Consider the following 20,446-nt stretch of genomic DNA (forward strand, 5'->3'; position numbering starts at 1 on the left):
CTGGGGAACTCCACAGGGTATTCTACCTTTACTACGCGGTCATTACTTCGTATTATCATTACTACGCATATTTTAGTTTGCAGATGCCATTACTTACCATGCATTTACTTAGCATGCACTTACTATGCATAATGGAGTTACTGTGCAAATTAAAGTTTTGGGGTACAGGGGTATTTTTAGGGGTCAGGGTGGGTTAGGGTTTTGGGGTGCTGGGGTATTTTGGGGTTCAGCGTGCATTTAGGTTTTGGGGTGCTGGGGTAATTTTAGGTTTCAGGGTTGGTTAGGGTTTTGGGGTGCATGGAGTATATTGAGGGTTCAGGGTGCATTTAAGGTTTTGGGGTGCTGGGGTATTTTTGGGGTTCAGGGTGCACTTAAGGTTTTGGGGTGCTGGGGTATTTTTGGGGTTCAGGGTGCGTTTAGGTTTTGGGGTAATTTTAGCTGTCAGGGTGGGTTAGAATTTGGGGTGTAGGGAGTAAACTTTTGGTTCAGGGTGCGTTTAGGTTTTGGGGTACTGGGATATTTTTAGGGGTCAGGGTGAGATAAGGTTTTGGGGTGTAGGGGGTATTTTAAGGGTGCGTGCCAGGGGATAGGTTACTATTACGATTAATTCTTTGTTTTAAAGTACCAATAATGCGATGTAACGGTATGCGTAATAAACTGCGAAGTAAAAGCATTTTTAATGTATTTGTATATATTTACGAAGTAAAAGCATGCGCACTAAAATCATGCGTAGTAAAGGTATTTGCGAAGTAAATACCTGTAACGGTATGCTAAGTAACATCATATATTCCTCCACAGATCTGATGTTCTGGGACCTGGTGCTGCCATTATGTGCAAACTGCTGTCGGTTGGATAGGTAGAAGGCGAACTAGTGAAGAAAGTTTCCTAGGAATCCCAATCGAGACTTCAAGATTTGAGTGAGAGTGCGATGGTCAACAATGTCAAAGGCAGCTAATAGATCCAATCCAGATTAGGAGACTGTGGAGGTCCTCTTTTCCTTTAGCATAGAGGGAATCCTATCAAATTTGCAAGGTAGCTGTCTTCTTGCTGCAGCGTGATTGAAACCAGATTAATAGTCGTGCACTTGATAGTTTATATTGAGAGGAACTTGACATTGCACGTTAGCTGTGTTTTTTCTAATGATCATTCCGGTGAATGGTAGATGAGTGAAGGGCCAATACATGACAAGGTTTTTTGGGTTTATTGTAGGTTTCTTCATGTGTGAGGATCTGGCAGTCTTGAGAAGTTCAGGGAAGATGACTTGATTGAAGGGGACCATGACAGGCGAGGTAGCGTCTCCAGAGAGGACTTTAAGACATCCGGCTAAGACATCATATCATCCTCATAAGTGTTAGCTATGAAGCAGAGAATGTTGGCAAGATGCCGGCGAGACAGGAGTTTGAAGGATGGCTATGATGCAGTGCTGGGCAGGAAGGGATGTCGGAGAAGAAGCAGGTTTAGTTTTGTGGAAGGGAAAACTTGAAGAGAGCACTATACTTCATGGGGCCCTACTTAAAACAAGCAAAGGCTGCTTCCTGGGCAGGCTTTCCTCCCAGAGTACTGTGAGGAAATGCTGCCCATTTGAGGATGTGCTTAACTTCTGTCATACCAAGAGAGTGGCATTTCGTTCCCCCAAGGCCACAGTGATGCCCCAAAAAGGAAATGTCTTCCTCTGGAGTCCGAGACATAAACAATCTAAAAACTGGGAAATAAATTAGCTTTCGAATTGAAATGTGTGGTATTTTATTGGCGGACGCACTCAATCACACTATTATTTCTCATTAAATTTTACGTCTTTGCTTTGGTTTTCATCGACATTGTTGTGTACGTTTTTGAGTTACTGCGCATGCCAGAGGAAAGAACAGGTTTGCCGATAGTGCATCACTACAACGTACAAATAAAATAGAAGTGCTAGTGTGTTTTGTATTAAATAACAAGGGTGAGAAATATATTGGGTTTTCCAGTCGTTGGCGTACTTGTGTGTGCACAGAACAAGTTACCTTCACATTTTGTTAATATCAGATGCTCACTGTAGTCCTACATGAAACGGTAACAGGAAATGCCTCCAAGCTCCGTTTTGCTTCAGCTAATCAGAAAAGCAGGAAAGGGGTGTGGTGAACTTGGAATACAAAGAATTCCAACAACATCCTGCTCTGCTTTTTGCAAAACTGAACGCAGCGTGGGCATTTTGTTTCTGGGACCTCTGTAGCATTTAATGTATGCCTTGTGTGGCGACCTTAGTGGAGTTGTTTAAAGGCTATTCTTATTACAAATGTATGCACTCAAAAAAAGAATTGACATCGGAATTTTAAAATGTAGTGTTTTTAGTAAACTGTAATTTGTTCTGACACTTTCGAATTCCATTTCGACGAGAGAGCATGATTTCACACTTTTAGACGTGTTCAGGAAATGAAATCCTGATTCCCTCGGCTCCTCGATTGGAAACACTAGCTTTCTTTTCTGCATGTGACTTGCATTCAGTTTTATTATTTTAAAACTTAAAAAGCCGCTCGCAAGCCAACAGAAAATGAGAATAGATTCCTGTTATGCGGAGATGGAGACTTTGCATTACTAAACTGCACATGATTGCGAACAATTTTTGTTGTTGTTGTAAATGTAGCCTGTGTGTTATATCTATAGTATTCGCAAAATTCTTGGCTAGGTGTGGCTTAATACAAATTGAATTGAATTGATTGGTTGGGCATTTGGAGTTTTACTGTGTGTATACAAACTTGAACCTCACCAGTTTACAAATCAGGTGCTTATTTTTAAATATTTCTTTTGAACTCCTCTTCACACCTTCCAGCCAGTTTGAATTCCATATTTTTTCCTGAACAGTTCTCTCATCGAGTTAGTTTTTCTCCGTCAGCTTCTTCTCAAATCTGGTGGAAAATTCGACCATGCCTAAAAATGGCAGCAGCTCCTCCTTATGTGAAACCCCTAAACTATAAACGGTCTCCACCAACTCTTTTTGGCTTAAACTCAGTCGCCACGTTGCAGTGCCACATGAAATTGATCTCATTTGTTCCACAGTAAAAAAATGTCTGCCATCAGAGTCCAACCAAGTTCTTCATATTGACTCAGGACCTTCTTGCCCCTTTTATTGCGCTGTTCCCAAATATGATCATTGATGATGAAACTTTACACTATCAAGGTCACCAAAGATTGAGGTCACTTTTTGAAATATTTATTTTTGTCATCTTTATTGTTAATTTCAAAACAGTTAAAGTACCGTACCAGCACGTTGTATGAATAGTGCTTGATTTACAGCACAATGCTTCCAACATCAATGTGTTACCATCCCATCATCTACACCTAATATTCTACTGCGGTGTGTGATACCAAGCCTAATGTTACTTGCTTGCTGCGTTTACTACTGTTCGGTGGACGCTGTGCTAATGCCCACCCCGGTGGTTTGTTAGGGTGTAACGTGACTAGTTTGCGAATCTGCTATGTCCTAGAGCTCCTGCAGATACGCAAGAAGTGGTGCCATATATTTTGTGGTCACAGATGTCGGTGGCTGCAACTGTGCATATGTCACTGTTCGTGTTACAATGCGTCAAACTGTATAGCCATACCTTTATTGTTGGCGGGTGTTTACTGCCCCATTTAATGGCCAACTCCCTTTTAGCGAGCAATAGTACTATCGCCACAAAGCGTCGTGCTGACTTCGGGATGTCATGTACAAACCCCGCTAATGTCATTAATGGAGCAGGCTTAAGTTCAAGATCTGTCATTTAGGACAGTTCTTCAAAGATTAATCCCCAGTCTTTAGCCAATAGGTCACACGTATGTCATGTGCACAAAGTCTGCTGACGGAGAACGGCACTTGGAGTATACGTGCGAGTGGTACGGGTCCATGCGATGCAACTTGACATGGGTAAATGTATGCACGCCACAGGAATTTAAAATGTAATAGCTTATGTCTATGATTTATTGAAGCCCTACGTGTTTGCTTACAGCTGTAGAACCATTGGAAGTCAGAAAGCGGATGACCCAAGTCCCGCTCCAATGCAGCCCGTACATCCGCATCGCCTGTAGGTAGCGGGGCTATAGCTGATTTATACATTTTCGACATTAGGTGTTGCCCACCAGTCTCTTTTTGAAATATTGAAGTGTCTTAAAATGCTCTGAAATGACTTTTTAGGGCTTAGTATGCACTGATTGATGTGATAAATTCTGTTAAGTCTTTTTTTTTTTTAAATAAATGTTTTTATTGGTATTTTTATACGTACAAACATAAAACATATGATCGATCATCGCTTTCTCTGTACAGGTTAGCAGCCCCACCTGGTTAAGTCTTGAAACTCTTTGTGATGAGATACAATTGTGCACCTGCAAGTACAAACAACATTTCAGCTATGTTTGACAAAAGGAGTTTGTTTACTTTTACGTCTTTGTTCAAGGGGCAGGTGCCACCCACATCTTTCCTAATGCCTTCCTATCCATCTCTTTTAGCACCAACCAGTTGGCGACCTCTGCAAGTACAACCACCTATCTTAACAGAGCTTCTTTAACGGCACAATGCGTGCTAACTGGTAGACATCTTACTGTAGACATTGGGGTTGCCCCATTTTATAATGTGATTGATGTGTGATTTCAGACAATCCAAAGCTTTGTTGATGACTTTGAGAAAAAGCTTTTCAGGATTCCTGTATTTGGTGTACCTGTACTTGCACTCTATTGTTGGATTCTAAAAATGCTCACAGTCCTGCCTATTATATTATTTCCTTTCACAATATGTAAATCTTACCTACCACTCATCTTCCTTGAAACTCCTTTGTAGCCTGGAAGAATAAGTTCATTCTCACAGCTTGAGCCATTTGGCTCCTGTTCTGATATCCATCTTTCATCCAATACAGTGTTTATTCAGGAACATGAATTGAACATCATCTTTATTCCCTTACCATCCACATCGACTACAGCGCTGGAATTTTCCACTAGATTTGCTCCCTAACTGCAACACCATTTCATCCCTCATATATTACAGCTCTCAACGGTCTCCCAGTCATGGTATTTTAAAAGCATTTAATTCAATTTCTTTTCTTGCCACACGCGGCTGGATATTGCAGTTATGGCAGGCAATGCTTTTTGAACCATATGTCTAACAAAGCTGCATTTATGACATTAGTCCATGTGCTCACAGAAAGTCCTTTCTTTGCGGTGTTATTACTTAGAGCGGAAAAAGCGATGTACTTGCAGTGACCTAGGATACATCCTAAGACTAAAACCAATCAGTTGATTAAAATTTTACAACCCGGGCCTTCTATTTTAAAGGCTTTGCAACAGTTTAATTAAACTTTTACTGAGTTCCTCACGGCATCCTGATTGCGCTGGCACAGGCTTGCACCAGATAATCCAACCTTCCTTACACAGCACCTTCTCCCAGAGAATCTGGTTGTACAGGCCCATATGAGCAAGTCCGCCCGAATGGTTTCCCCATTGTTCCACCGGACCGGGAATCAAAGGGATGCAATGGGTAAGGGTTTAATCTTCAATGAGTATGGCTTCTCCACTCATTGAATGTAGTTTCTCTTCATCTGCTATCCTCACTTGCTCTGGGACATGGCTAGGAAGGTTTTGTCAGCTGTGCCGAGGAGTTTTGTAATTCCTGCTTGCCTGCCTTCCAAAAGGGTCAACGTGTTCCAGGCAGTAATAGACCACACAACCACTCTGTGGTACTACAGCAAGCAGGAAGGTGTGCTGCCTTGCACCCTATCTTGTGGCTACGAGGCTCTGTCAGTGGCTGCTTTTTCGTGTTAAGAAAGAGGGAGAAATCAAGAGAATACAACAGATTTCTTGGCTGGTCAGGATCTCAGCATCTTGGTAGATTAATTCTGCAGGTGTCTTCTTCCCAACACCTGGTGTTTAAGGATATCTTTGCCCAATGGCGTGCCCCTTTTGTAGATCTGTTCACTACCTCCGAAACTTCTCTCTATCCAGCCTTGACATCCTGTATTTCTTTTTGGTTCCCTGGGAGATTGTATTAGGTGGGACTGCAGCATACTCCTCCTTCCCACCACTGCCATTAAACCTGCAAGTCTTAAAAGAGTTAGACGGGACCTATCACAGTACATTCTGATTGCCCTGGATGAGGCTTGGAGAGAGTGGTACTCCCAACTCCTGAATTCAAGCATTTTCTCTCTCTACTTTGATTTCCACTCCTGGTGGAATTTACTGTCTCAACAACGTGGCAGGGTGTTTCACCCATACCTCCACAATCTACTCCTCCATGCGTGGATATTGACCTGAACCAACATGAGGGAGTCTTCGAGTTTCTGAAAGGATGTCGAGCAGCCAAAATGTCATCTACCAAGTCTGTGCATTGGGTGTAGTTTGTCATGTTATACTCACTATGTGTCATGAGGTAAAGCAAGTTGAACCTGCCCAGGTAAGGTTGCCTGCTGGGTTGTATTTTGAGGAACCTGGCTAGGCTTTGCTGTAAACACAGTTTAGGTCTATTTGTCAGCTCTTTCAGCTTACCTGCGTTTACCATGTTAGCCCGCTATATTTAATCCACCCTCTGTGATGGGTTCCTTAAAAGGCTTGTACGTGTTTAATCTCCTGATGCTTTTTTTTATGATACAATAGGACTTTAACTTGGTCTTGACCTTCTTGATGTGTTCGCCATTTGAGCTGCTTCACTGCTGTATGCTGAGGCTTCTGATTCTCAAAACACTTTTCTTATCGCGATCACTTTTGCCTAACATATTGGCGAGCTGTAGGCTTTGTACCTTACGTCTCAGTATGTATATCCTTTTTACCTGACCAGCTGGTACTTAGAACTTGTGCATCCTTCCTTGAGGGGCTGTCACCATTTCTTGTGGGGCAGTTCATCACGCTCTCTGCTTTCTTTTGTTCTCTGCCCCAATACAAGGAGGGAAAATACATTTGTTCGCATCCTAAATGTTCTGTTAGTTTTTGCATCGATTGAGCGAAGGAGTACCGAGTTGAATATCAACTATATTTTTGGTACTCCTTTGTGAAGAAGGGAAAGGTGGTCCAGAGGGTAACCTATGCCAGTGTATTATTCTCAGCGTCAAAATGAGTTATGCCTTGGCTAAAATGAACCTTCTTGTGGATCTTAGAGCTCATTCTACTAGAAAAAGGCAGTAACTACTGTTATAACTTGGGATTCACTGGTTTGTAACATCCACCAGGCATTAATTCTCCAGCCTGCAGAGAGGGGTGCCTTTCCTGCTCAGTTCTGCAGGATGTCTGTTGTAAAATCCACTCTCAGATCCACTTCATTGATGGATATTGCTTTGATTCATAAGGTGAGTAATCCAAAGGCATAGACAACGTTTGTGGGTCACCAAGGGGAGCAACTGTTTTCCCCTTAACAACCCGTGTCACTGCCATTGAGACACCTGTCTTCAAAGTGGGTAAAGCTGCCCCACAAACATCAGGTAAACAGTCCCCTGATGAGCACTGTTTATTTTCTGCAGCCCCAATGAGAAGATTTCATTTCTCTAAAATAAGTGTCTTTTTTTATTCTACTGAATAAATGAAGTGAAACTTACTGTCTTGCTTCATTATTGGGGCTCCATGAAAAACTATCTGTTGGAACAAAACTTTATACTCTGTGCTCAGCACGTGACTGTGCTTTCCAAGGGATCATGAATCAACATGTTTTTTTACAACAAAGAATAATGTAAATAAAAATATAAAATGGGTGGCCATACATTTTTTTATTGTTTTTATACTTTTTTTGTCTGTCCCACTGTCATTTATCAATACATTTTTCTTAGTGTATAGTAGGGAAATGATTAAATCATAACAGTTTGTTGTATGAATAATTACGGTTCCCAGTATTTTGTCGCTTTGTAGTTCACCTCAAAGAAACACAACATTTTCGTTGCATAAAAAGTAAATTGTGAAATCTATCCCTGATATTGTGTCAGCATCTTTATTAAACTAACTGGTATTCAAAAAACACATTTCTGGTCAATAACTGCTGTTTATTATTGCACTTTATATGGGTGTTTTAACTCCCTTATGCTGAAGTCCATCAGGTTCAAGGTCATGAGACGACTTCCTGGGAATATTGCAGGGTCAATCATTATGTCACTTCTGTTGTGTTATTGAGGTCAAATGATGTGTCCTGTCACTTCTGCTCTTCCCGGCATTTGGATGAATCGACTTTTATGCCTGTGGTTAGAAATAGCCATCAAACTAGTAGCTTTGGTAATGGCCTTTCTGAAGGGAAGACAGTCTGCTCTTGGTCTGTAGTTAGCTGCTTCTCAATAAATCCATACTCCTAAATGCCTATACACCTGGGGCCACTAATACACATAACATGAAAATGACGGAATGCTAGTATACCCATTTTCAAGCAAAACTATTACCAATGAACCTGTGGGGAGGGAGCCATTCCCACTAGGATATACTAATTCCCACTCTTCAAAACAATATCCCAATAAAAGGCATATAATAAAACCACTGTTCCTGGAGGCCCCACGTCTTCTCCATATCCACACTAACACTGACTACACAAAGATGGCGCCACATTAGGACCGATGAAATGGCCAATTACATCACCAAGCAAAAGATATGTGACCAATCAACCTTTACAAAGGCCTTTCCACTGCGCTGCACTACGCGTCGATGCATTTTCAGCAATTTATGATCTGTTTGTGCTAGAAACAATGTTTTTTTTGTTAAACGCTGTAGTGGATAATGGGTTATGTGGCAAGTGCAGCAAATCTAAATTTATATGAAAAATGCTGCAGCCGCAAAAATCTCATAATTCCAGTGGCCCTGCCTATTCCACACTTATTTTGACTTGACTCCTGGTAATGCATTTTATAAAAGTCATATGGACGAGTAATAATGCAGACTGAAATGGCTACTGTGTTCTACCCGTTTTCCCGCCAACCAAGCGTGCACTAATGCATTTGTCTAACTTAGATTATGGTCTGCTATTAGAAGATGATTATATAAAATGCCCTTTTCAATAATTTCTAACATTTCTGAATGTTACAATTTACAAACCATATTTAACATATTGTAAAGTTTATCATCTACAGTAAAGAATCTCATTAGAGAGAAACTGGCGATGCAACTTTTGGGAAAAACAGACGAATTAACTTAGTTCCATAACCTCTTCCTGCATGCGTTTTATGGGCGGGCCATTACCATAAATCTGTTTAAGGTCATAGCCATTGCCCTTTAATACACCTTGACTTTGTGGGAGCCATTCAGATGTTTTGCGTGTACACTCAGCCTCGCAGCTCGGCGAAGCCTACGCTTTGCAGTGATGCGCGCAGAATGTTCGCCTTTCATGGTTTCAGAGTACCACAGAGCTGGCACTGGAGCTCCGTTCAGATATTGGAAACATTGAGTCAAACCCATGTGGCATGTTTTGTGTAAGCTGGTGTGGCCTTGAACGTAAACCTTCCATCTGTAATTATCCGTGTGCGATGGCGCATTTAGCCGGGGCAGTGAGACGGGGTGCCGTGGGCGGTGAAGCCTCGCCAGCCATCAACATTCTTGGAAATTGGAAAACTTCGGCTTCTAATTGCACAGTCGGCAGCTATGGAATTTTAGCTTTTCTATGTTGCTTTTGTTAATCTGAATACCGAAAAACCTGACAGGACTGCATACCATCATAATTAAATCATGGAATACACAGCTGTGGAGCGGGTTTGGAGGGGGTGAAGGGCACGCTAGAGAAAGTCTTGTTTTACCAGTTTAGCTAAGAAACTACGGCGCCTTGGCACTGCATGGACTTTTTTTTTAATTTTAATTCCACACATAGTTGAAACTATGGCGGCATGCCTTGTCTCGTAGCTCAAATTTGAGACGTTGCCTGCTTGCAACCGATTGCGTAAAATATGCACGCATTTTGTGAAATATTGTTTATGCAGCAGGGCCATGTCTTGGGAGAGACTGAGGAGGGGATTCCCCGACCATCACCACGGTGCGACCTTGGGAGGGGGCAGAGGAAAGGCGGGGAATTTAGAGAGCAGGAATGCCGTTAAAGGTTAGGACAAGGGCCTGCAAGGCAGACATTAGTACTAATGGGAGAAGCAACGTCTCTTCTGTTTAATAGCTCTCGCTTAATATATGAGCTAAGTTGTAGGTAGATGCCCATTAAGCAAGGGTATATGTCAAAAGTAACATTGACAGACTCCAAGGTTAGTAATGTTACCAGTCCTTGATTTTTTTCAGCACTTTCCCCACTCTTGATCCCCTGCCCCTAAAAGTAGTCCATTGCCTGTTGCGACGATTACAGTTGATGGTTATAGGAATGGCTACAGCGCGCATTCCAGGTAGCATGATTGGCTGTTCCCTTCAACAGTCCAGTGATTGCAACCGTTTTTTACCTGTATCCCAAGCACCGTGCAACTTGAGCAAACACTTTTATTTTGGCGTACTTTAAAAGAAAACAGTTTTGGGACTTTGCAGTTGGTATTTAGAAAATTGGCATAGTTTGACTGGATCTCCAGAAATAACTTTGGAAAATAAATTTGTAGCAATCCAGTTATGTGTGATCACACATGGGATTCCAGTGCATGTAATGTGTGTATAGGGGTATGTATACATCGTGATCTCAACTCAAAGGTATGACCAAGAGCTTTATAGAAAAATCTACTGAACTAAAGTTGCTGTACACAGGACACTGTGATGTGCTTATAGTCCAGTGTTTAAAACCAGATTACAAAACCATAATTTGAAGCGGATGCAGGCAAAACAACACATAGTTGGAACGGTATTAGATTGTACACTTATGTTTTTACGCTCTATATTAAAAATGTACTGTGATTTGCTCTTAGGATGTTGATCATATGTCGAAGCCAGTAGATAGTTATAGTTAGGACCGAGTTTCCATAGGAAATCTCAAAATTCTATTTTGAATAACTTTGGCGCCGATTGACGAATCCTCGCGAAATTTTCAAAACTAATGGGGCGCTCCGCTCCTACCCTGAAAGTCTCGGGGTGATTTGTCAAGCGGGGTCCGAGAAAAAGGGGGGGGTCCCAAAACGCGTTTTCCCCATGGATTTTTCCATAGGGACTTTAGTCGCAGCTACAGCCCGAACGGCTGAACAGAATTACGTGAAATTTGGCAGAGAGGTAGCCATAAGGTCCATGATGTGCCTTTTGCAGGTTTGGTGTAAATCTGCTCAGTATTTCCAGAGAAAATAGCATTTAAATCAATATATATATCTGTACGCGCGCAGCGTGCGCGCTGGGTGCGCGCACCTTGCCGTGCGCGCGCGCAATTCTGATTGGTTGTTAGATCTTAGTAAACATTCGAATCGGTCGAAACCAGGAAGTGTCGGCCGCCATTTTGTCTCTCGCACTCTGAGGGGTGAAAAACAAATGTGGAGAACGTGAAAAGGGGGCAGGGTGGACAGTTCCTGACCCCCTAGCCGTGGTCATGGGGTCCCAGATGGACCCCCAAGGGCAAAACATTTTTTTTGTTTTTTTTCGAAAAATCGACGAGTGCGCGCACCCTGCGCGCACCACCCAAACGGAAAAAATTCTGCGAGGTTCGCGCAGCGTGCGCGCACTCCGCGATTTTTCAAAAAAAATAAAAATGTATTTGGCCCTTGGGGGCGAAGCGCTCCGTGCCCACCGCACGCGCACGGCACGAACTGCGTAAAGTGTGCGCGATGTGCGCGCGGCGAACCGCGTGCCCACTGCGCGCGCACGGTGCGCGCGCCGTGAAAAAGTTTTGTTTAAAAAAATATATTAATAAATACATAACTTAGCATTTAAAAAAACGTACAAATTCACTGAAAAAACCATAGGTTTCACACACGTTATAGTTAGGAATTAGCATTTAAAAAACCTTGCAAATTCACTTAAAAAACCATAGGTTTCACATATGTTATAGTTAGCTGGGCAACTATAACTCACGCGACCGCAATCCGCTGCTGATGACATATGTGTCTTTCTGAAAAAAAAAAATGAAATATATGTATAGCTAAAGATGAATGGAAGAAGACATGGGTAAATAAGTGTCTAAATACAGTGATGTAATATCTGACGTCATCAGCAGCGGATTGCGGTCGTGTGAGTTATAGTTGCCTGCACTAACTATAACGGGGGAATTTCATTGGTTTTTTACGAGGGAAATGCCCAGCTAACTATAACATGTGTGAAACCTATGGTTTTTTAAGTGAATATATATATATATATATATATATATATATATATATATATATATATATATATATATATATATACAAAAAAGAAGCAGAGAACTCTGGGTAGTTCTCAAGTTTAAGTGGAAAGCAGCTCCTGTATGGAGCACTCTCAACACCAGCGACACTCTAGATCTGCTCACCTCAAATGTCTGTTTTTCTATCAAAATCTTTAAGCATAGGATTAGCACAGTGCCATCCACGCCGAGATAGAAAAGGACAAAGTCTTTTGCCATCTGTACAGCAAAGTCTTTAAGCACAGGACTAGCACAGTGCTGTCCTTGCCGAGCTGTAAAATGACAAAAGCCAATTACCACTCCAGGCACAGTATTACAGCTTTGAGTTGGTAAAATACCAATCAAGCCAACCTGAAATGAGTAAAAGCAACCCCTGACACAGTGTTTCGCTCTAATTAGAGCTCTTCAGAGAGGTATAGCTTTGTCCAGACACAAGGGAGCACCCAGTATAAGTCAAAGAAATACCCTTTCAGGCATAGAGTGACGAATAAATTATTCAAAAAAGAAGCAGAGAACTCTGGGTAGTTCTCATACCCAGAGTTCTCTGCTTCTTTTTTGCATAATTTATTCTGGGTGCTCCCTTGTGTCTGGACAAAGCTATACCTCTCTGAAGAGCTCTAATTAGAGCGAAACACTGTGGCAGGGGTTGCTTTTACTCATTTCAGGTTGGCTTGATTGGTATTTTACCAACTCAAAGCTGTAATACTGTGCCTGGAGTGGTAATTGGCTTTTGTCATTTTACAGCTCGGCAAGGACAGCACTGTGCTAGTCCTGTGCTTAAAGACTTTGCTGTACAGATGGCAAAAGACTTTGTCCTTTTCTATCTCGGCGTGGATGGCACTGTGCTAATCCTATGCTTAAAGATTTTGATAGAAAAACAGACATTTGAGGTGAGCAGATCTAGAGTGTCGCTGGTGTTGAGAGTGCTCCATACAGGAGCTGCTTTCCACCTAAACTTGAGAACTACCCAGAGTTCTCTGCTTCTTTTTTGCATAATTTATTCGTCACTCTATGCCTGAAAGGGTATTTCTTTGAGATATATATATATATTTTTTTTAAATGGAAGGTAGGCTCTTGTGGCAAATTAACAAAGCACTGTTTCTTTGCTCAACTCCAACAATAGAAACAAATGTCCTTCAAGCATTAAGGTATGAAAAGAAAATAATGTAAAAAAAAAAAAATGTATCTGCCAAATATAGGTCCAACAATTTTGATGGTCTCCTTAAAACAAGACACTTGGGATGTAGGAATAAATATATCAGAAATTGTACGATCGTTCTCTATTTTCCCTTATAAAAACATAAAATTATAAACCAGGGTGGTGTGTACTTTCTCCATGCGCCCCTGGACCCTCTCTCCGCATCGCCCTCCAGAACCTTTGGTACAGCCAGGTCTGGCCTTGGGAAGCTGGTCTGATGGTTGCAGTTCATTTATTGTAAGGAAATGCTACAGAAAGAAAAAGAGGAAACAAGAAGAGAACAATGCTTAATGTAGTGGTCCCACATGATTGCAGTACAAAACATTAAAAAAGTAACCCCTCACATAATTTAAAAAGACCAGTATGAATGCTTTCTGGAAGGCAGGTGTACTTAGAACAAGTATAGAAACCTTTTTTTAGTTCTGATGCACAGTATCAGCTGTTAATTACTATATACTGAAAAAATAATTTAAACACAAGACAAAAACCGTTTAAATAAATGCAAGGAATAGATAGGAAAAAACATTGGGTAAGTAAAATATGGCCTACTACCCTTGGAATGTGCTTGTTTTCAGGCATCTTTGCACACATGAGCTGGCAAAATGTTGTCATTTTCAGTGCAAGACAACCAATGGGTGAAATGGGCTGACCCAAAGAACCTCTATGGATGTATATAGGCATGTTTTATATTGTTTTGGTGTCGCATGGTGCTGGTGAGGCAGCTACAGCTGTTTGAAGATTAGACCTGAAAACAGAGGAGTTGGCAAATACACACAGGAAGATTGGTATTTCCCCATCACACCAACGTTTTAAATTTTTTTTTTTATAGATTTTTAACAAATACAAGCTGCGGCCCAACTTCCTGGACAAGGGAACAAATAGCATACATATGGGCCAAAGACTGCCTATGTACATACAGCAATACAGTAATCAAGCGGCAAAACACCTAAGATTTTTGACATTGTGTATCAGCGGACATCCGTGTAACTGATTAAAAAAAAAAAAAAAAATTAAAAACAAATGAGCAACAACTTTTTCTGAGGCAGATTTAAAATCAGAAAGGTTTCTCTGCAGTAGCTCGTTCTGTCACGCAAGCAGATTCTTGATGTGTAATATTTACCCCCCTTGAACCCCATACCCTGTAGATGTGTTATGTGATCGCCTTGACCAGACCCTTCTCTATCTCAAAGGTTCAGGGAAAATGTGCCTATTGTGCAAGAGCTTCTAATCACAGGTGAAACGCATCCAAAAACGTTGCAACTGTGAGCTGCGGTAACCAAATGCCAACCTAAGAAGGTTTTCTCCAAAGAGAGACACCCGTTTGGTTCCTGCTTGCAGAGGCCTTGCATGTGCCATTTTTGTAGATGTGCATTATCTTTGCTTGGTTTGTAATGGTTTGACTTTTAATGCTGGTGCTATTTTCCGATTTGCAGGATAACCAAACCTTTGACGTTTGCCGACTGTATTGGCGACGAGCTTCCTTTGGGATGGGAAATTGTCTATGATCAGCAAATCGGGGTTTATTACATGGATCATATAAAACGTGAGTAGAAATTTCTTGCTAACCAGTGCACCAATGGTTAATGTGTTCTTTAGAAGACCGAGCAAGTTTTTGTACATCAAGCAACTATGAATTGAATACTTTAGAATTTAATGTCACAGGCAGCCATCTGCCATTTCCATATGTGCCTTTTCTAATCTAAACTTTCAGTTTTGTACATGAGATTGTAACACATTGCTTTTCAAAGATAGCTCGGCTCTTTTTTGTCTTTAGTTGAATGTTCACTGGGCCACTTGGAAATCTAAACCTCTGTGTATTCTGGATTGATCAGATGAAACAAAGCTTCAAATATTGATAGAATATTTACAGCCTAAAATATGATATTATACACTCATTGCAGCCTTGAAAAAGCCCCAGGCCTGAATTCTACTCCTTGTTGTTCAGGCTTCAACTAGTAAGGTAAACCCCAATTAATTCCCCACGACTCCTGTGGATCGGGAATCCAAGAAGATTGTGATGTTTAGCAAACGTACGTTCTCTACCAGCCTGGCACTGCGATCTGTAAATGATTTATTTATTTGATTGCTTCACATATGCACTCTGGCACATGGTTTGCGAGATCTTGCATGTATGTGGCCCTGAAGAACTCTTTGGCTTGAACAATTCATGATGGACAAGATGCAACCAAATATATGATTTGTGCTGTTCTAGATACTACTGGTTGCCTGAGAAGGGCAGTTTGCACCAGTACTGTGCTCCACCGACAAGTGAGAATGCATTCCACAAGATTTTCTGGAGACATGCACACCTTTCTTCTGGTTGTGCCCTTTGATGGTTTTTGTCTTTTCGGTGAAAAAGTCAGTCCTGCCCTGGAGTGTTTTAAAGAAAGTAGAACCATAGCACAGTCCTGGGTCTGCTGATTCCCACCTTGCAACTCTCACATCAGTTCAAAAGGTTCAGAGCTTACTCCAGAGAGCTGACTTATCGGCAAAAGAAAGAGTCAACGGGGGAACCCTGTGTCCCTCAGAACCTGGGCAAACATACGATAAACTACAAATGGTTCTGTCGGGTAGAGCAATTGCTTTGAAATTGTGTGGTATTGATCAATGAAAAACACAGTTGATAAATCTAATGAATTTCTTCGTTGATTACAGGATGGAACCTCAATGACAAGAAATATTTGATATAAAAGTTATTTTTTTTACTTTTTTCTTTATTCTGAGAATCATATATGGCTGTCTCAATTCAATAGGCAGCAAAAGACATCTGTGACAAAAAGTTGAGTGAAAAAAGTGACATGGGTGACTGGGTGAGATTTCTACATGAGTGATGCAAGACACAACTATATACACAATATACAGCACATTAAATGGTTGTTTTTAGTTCAATCGCAAAGGAATCTGCCATCAACTACAGGAAATTTAAATGGAGTAACTGTTTCAGCTGCTGGTAGTGAACTTTCCACAACGGGCCCCCCGGCCCGAACCGTAGGCGTCTGATTCCATTATAAGATCCAGCTGCAAGCCAAAGATGGCACGCCTGTTCCACGCCTCCATGTGGGAAAGCCACCACTTGAGCTCTGCTCTGGCTTCCTCGGCCAAAGGCATTCGCTGAGCGCAAGTCAGTCCAGCGCAGGTGGGAAGCCTTGAGCCGCTGCAGGGCAAGGAAATGGAAGGGGCCAGGAAAATGGCCTGGATCGAGGACGATAAGAGTCACAACACCCTGGCAATGTTGGGCAAGGAGGTCTGAGGTTTTGCCAACATCCGCACCTCATGCCATATCTTTGCAATATTCCTGGAAGGACGGCTCAGCGTGGCCCCCACCGAATCTGACAAACCCCAACAAGCATTGGCATAGCCAATAGGTCTCGCCTTTGGGACCTTATGTGTTTAGCCATGCAACAGTTGCATAACTAAATACTTATAAGGTCCCAAAAGCAAGACCTATTGGCTATGTAAAGCGAAAGTGAAAGTAATCGTGATAAAGCGCGCGCGTGCGCACATGCACTGTAGCTCTAGGCTGGCCTGGTAGCACTTTTTGGAGCCCTCTCAATAAGTCTCGCCAGGCCAGCGCATGCGCTGGGTCAGGCGAGACCTAAAAAGGTGATCGCTCGGGAGGGCTCCAGGCTGGATTTCACTTGGTTGATAACAAACCCCCGAGACTGGAGCAATTCCACCGATGCATGCAGCTGGCGAAAAAGCGACAGAGGACACTGGTTCATGAACAACATATCGTCCAAATCCACGATCCTTCGCAGACCCCGTGCCCTCAGATGTTCCACTACTGGACGCAGAACCTTGGTGAAACACCAAGGAGCTGATGAGAGGCTGAAAGGCAGCGAGGCGAATTCAAAAGTTAGGTTCCACCATTGGAACTGGAGAAACCCTTGATACGGTGGAAATATTGACACCTTGAGATAGTCATTCTTGAGGTCCATCCAATCGTTAAGGCAAAGGAGGTCGAACTCCCGGAGATTTATGACAGGGTGCTGACCACCATCCTGCTTCTGACCCAAGAATAGATTGCTTAACCCTCCCCCGCCTGATGTGGGGTGGAATGGCAAATCACTCCTTTGGCCAGTAGCTCTTGGACCTCCTCTTGGATTAGAACGGCCTCTTGGCCAGAGAAAAGGAGAGGGCAGGGCGAAAGCTTCTGGACAGGGGACCCATAGAACTCCAGTGTCTGTAGTACACAGTCATTGGTCATGATCCACCAGTTGTCTATTAACTAATCCAAGCAATAGCATGATACAATCAAGGCACTCACTGTGGATGTTGGCTGATCCTCCGCCGCGGGGACCGTTGAGCTGCCCTCTGTGGCGTTGTCGCCCCCCTGGTAGGATAGAATATTCTAAAGCAGGAAGCATGTCTTGTGATAGACGCAGAGGTGCGCCCTCTTGCGCTCTGAGGACCGCCATGCACTCTGGCCCTGTTGACAGAAATTGCTAGCAACCAGCGAACGGGGCCATGAAGGAGTGACGCAGTGTTCAGCGGGCGCAGCAGAGCAGCACTGGGCTTCGCCAAGCAAGACAATACACGCAAATATGGCAAATACCTGGAAAAGGGAAATCTACATATGAAGGGACTCGCGCCCCCACACCGTGTTAACCGCAACAGAGCACCAGCCGTAAATACAATAAAAACGGCAACGAAGCGCAAATACATGTAAGAAAGGAAGCCTGAGCCCCTGTGCCTATCTGAACACAGCTACAGCAGCGAAAAAAGAGGAAGTTTGTCTAGGGAAGAGGACAGTGGCGAAAGGTTCCTGAATGGATGGACTTATTTAAATTTGGACGTCCAAATGAAGTCCAAAGTTAAATGTTAACGGATAACATGGCTGCTGGTTGGAAATAAAGAAGAAAGAAATGCCTAATCCTCACCTCTGTGTCCTGACATAGAATCTGGTTTTAGATAGAGTATCCACCAAAAAGAGTTACAGCGGGTAAATATTTTGTTCAAGATCAGGCAGGGTGCTAATACCCCTTTGTTTTCAGTAAAGGGTAGGTTTACCATTGCGGATTAAATGACAGCATAGAAGCGGACCCACTGACACATTGATTGATTAAGGGATGCAGACATTGGAAGAAGATTAAGGAAGGCAAAGGGAAAGCATTGAGTCATCAAGGGGCAGAATGAGATTGGAGATGTGGAAGGAGGAAGAGGCAGTTCAAGAGCAAGTCAGGATTCAAAAGTAAGTTAGAGTTGGGAGAGATGCTCCAGTGGTCAGTAAGAGATGAAGTCAGATATATTGGTCACTGTACGACTGATACATTTAGCTAGCAATGATGGGGCACGGGAGCAGAAATCAAATGAAAAACACAATCTACCCATTTCTACCTGCTAAGTTGGCCACAACGCATTAAAATAACAACTTGGCAGGTTGGAGGTGTTTTGTGCTATTGCGTACTTTGAATTTTTGATAAGGCATTTGCCGTAAAGTGAGTCAACAGTGCCTCACCGCTTTTCTTTCTCGGCCATCCTGCTCATGCATATTCAAGCAAATGGTTTAATATTTTGACAACTTTTTGGTCTCTTATGACGGTACATTATATTTAGGCTGTTAATAAATCATTAGATCTTTGGAGAAATTAAGTTGAAAAATGCCACAGTTTCCGAGTGAGACTGCACACCATCTGCTACTAAATTATTGGACAATATTTTGAATAACTGTAAAGACATGTTTTAAACTGTCTATAGAATTAACTAAACGTCTGTGTAGTCCACAGGATTTGAAGGCATATGCCAGCTTGGCTGAAAGTCTGATTAAAAAGTACTCGTGCATCAGCTCCCCAACGAAGAAATAGACTCCACTGGAAATTGACCACTTTTCTAAGACTATGCATTTTAACTATGGGACTAGAAGAAAGTGCTCAAAATAGTTGTTTCCGAACTAATCCCACGGCCTTGCTGATTGCCTTGGCCATTGTAGCATATATTGATTGCTAAGGTAATGCTGTTGTTGTATAAGCTTTATTTCGACAGCTCATGACATAAAAGCTATAAAAACACCATATTGAATAAAAAAAATAAAAAGTGAGCAATACATACGACAGCACATTACAAGTAGATATGTGTTGGCGAGCCGTCAAGTGTCCGACAAAAGCCAAAATACAGTATGCAAGTCGACAAATAGGCAATAAAGCTATAAATACAACTAAAGAATACAAGTATGCTAAAAAACAGATTAAGATGGGGAGTAAAAGGCATTACAGTGCTTCCTAATCTAGTGCTTCTTCATATGGACCCATGTTACAATCCCCAGCGGGCCTTAGTTGATATTTCTGACCCTCCTCTCTGCAACACCGTAGCAAGACTAAAAGCTATAAAGTGCATGTGCATAATCTATATATAAAAATCTTAAAATACCAGCCCATGAGCCCTACAACAGCTACATGTAACCTTCATACCACAAGGTGCTGCAGCGTTCCTGCCTGGATCTTTCGTCTAATAAGCCATGCATTGCTTAAGAATTTGGGATCTGACCTAAGAATGCACAGGGCAGCCCGGTAGTCCCGTGTGCCCAGCTGCTGACAGATCGGTTTTAGCCATTTCATCCTCTGCGTTCTATACGCCTGGCAGGCAACCTAACATGAGCAACACTTTCTACCGGGGGCCCTGCAACATGAACAATCTTTTGGTGTTGGATTGCTTGGGTGCCATTTAGCTGTTGTCTCACAGACGGGGAAAGTGCCAAATCTAAAATGGATGTATAACATCCTTTCCCGAGGGACCTGGATGATGTCTAAAAAGGGCTACAAATATCTGGACTGTTTGTGTAAATAAAATTCTGCAGTTCGTCTCCCCAGGTTTGGTTTGCAGGATCGTTGTTGATCCACCCATTCCCAATAGAGACGTTTAGTCTCTTCTTGCCCAGATGGGTCCAGCTTATCCCAGTGTGCTTGGAGTACTAGTGCTGACATCAACTTCCTTGCGTTGGAGATCCAACCTACTTTGTTGCATTTATCTATCCGGATGACCTCAGATAGCGCTTCGCCATAGAGCAGAAGCTCTGGGGTCCACCTAAAGTGAGCCCATAAAAGCAGGGGCGTAGCCTTGCTAAATCGCCAGTGGATCTCCTG

General features: G+C 42.4%; 1 protein-coding gene across 1 annotated transcript in view; it reads left to right on the plus strand.

Moving 5' to 3' along the window:
- WWC3 (WWC family member 3) overlaps positions 1-20,446 on the plus strand; it is a 457,878-nt gene that overhangs the window by 108,210 nt on the left and 329,222 nt on the right. Inside the window, exon 2 of the mRNA XM_085622192.1 lies at positions 14,801-14,910. Coding sequence (XP_085478318.1) covers positions 14,895-14,910 — 16 coding nt within the window. The 5' untranslated portion in view covers positions 14,801-14,894. The remainder of the gene's footprint in view (positions 1-14,800; positions 14,911-20,446) is intronic.

This window comes from Triturus cristatus, chromosome 8 (assembly GCF_964204655.1).
Source record: "Triturus cristatus chromosome 8, aTriCri1.1, whole genome shotgun sequence".
NCBI classification, from domain to species: Eukaryota; Metazoa; Chordata; class Amphibia; order Caudata; family Salamandridae; genus Triturus; species Triturus cristatus.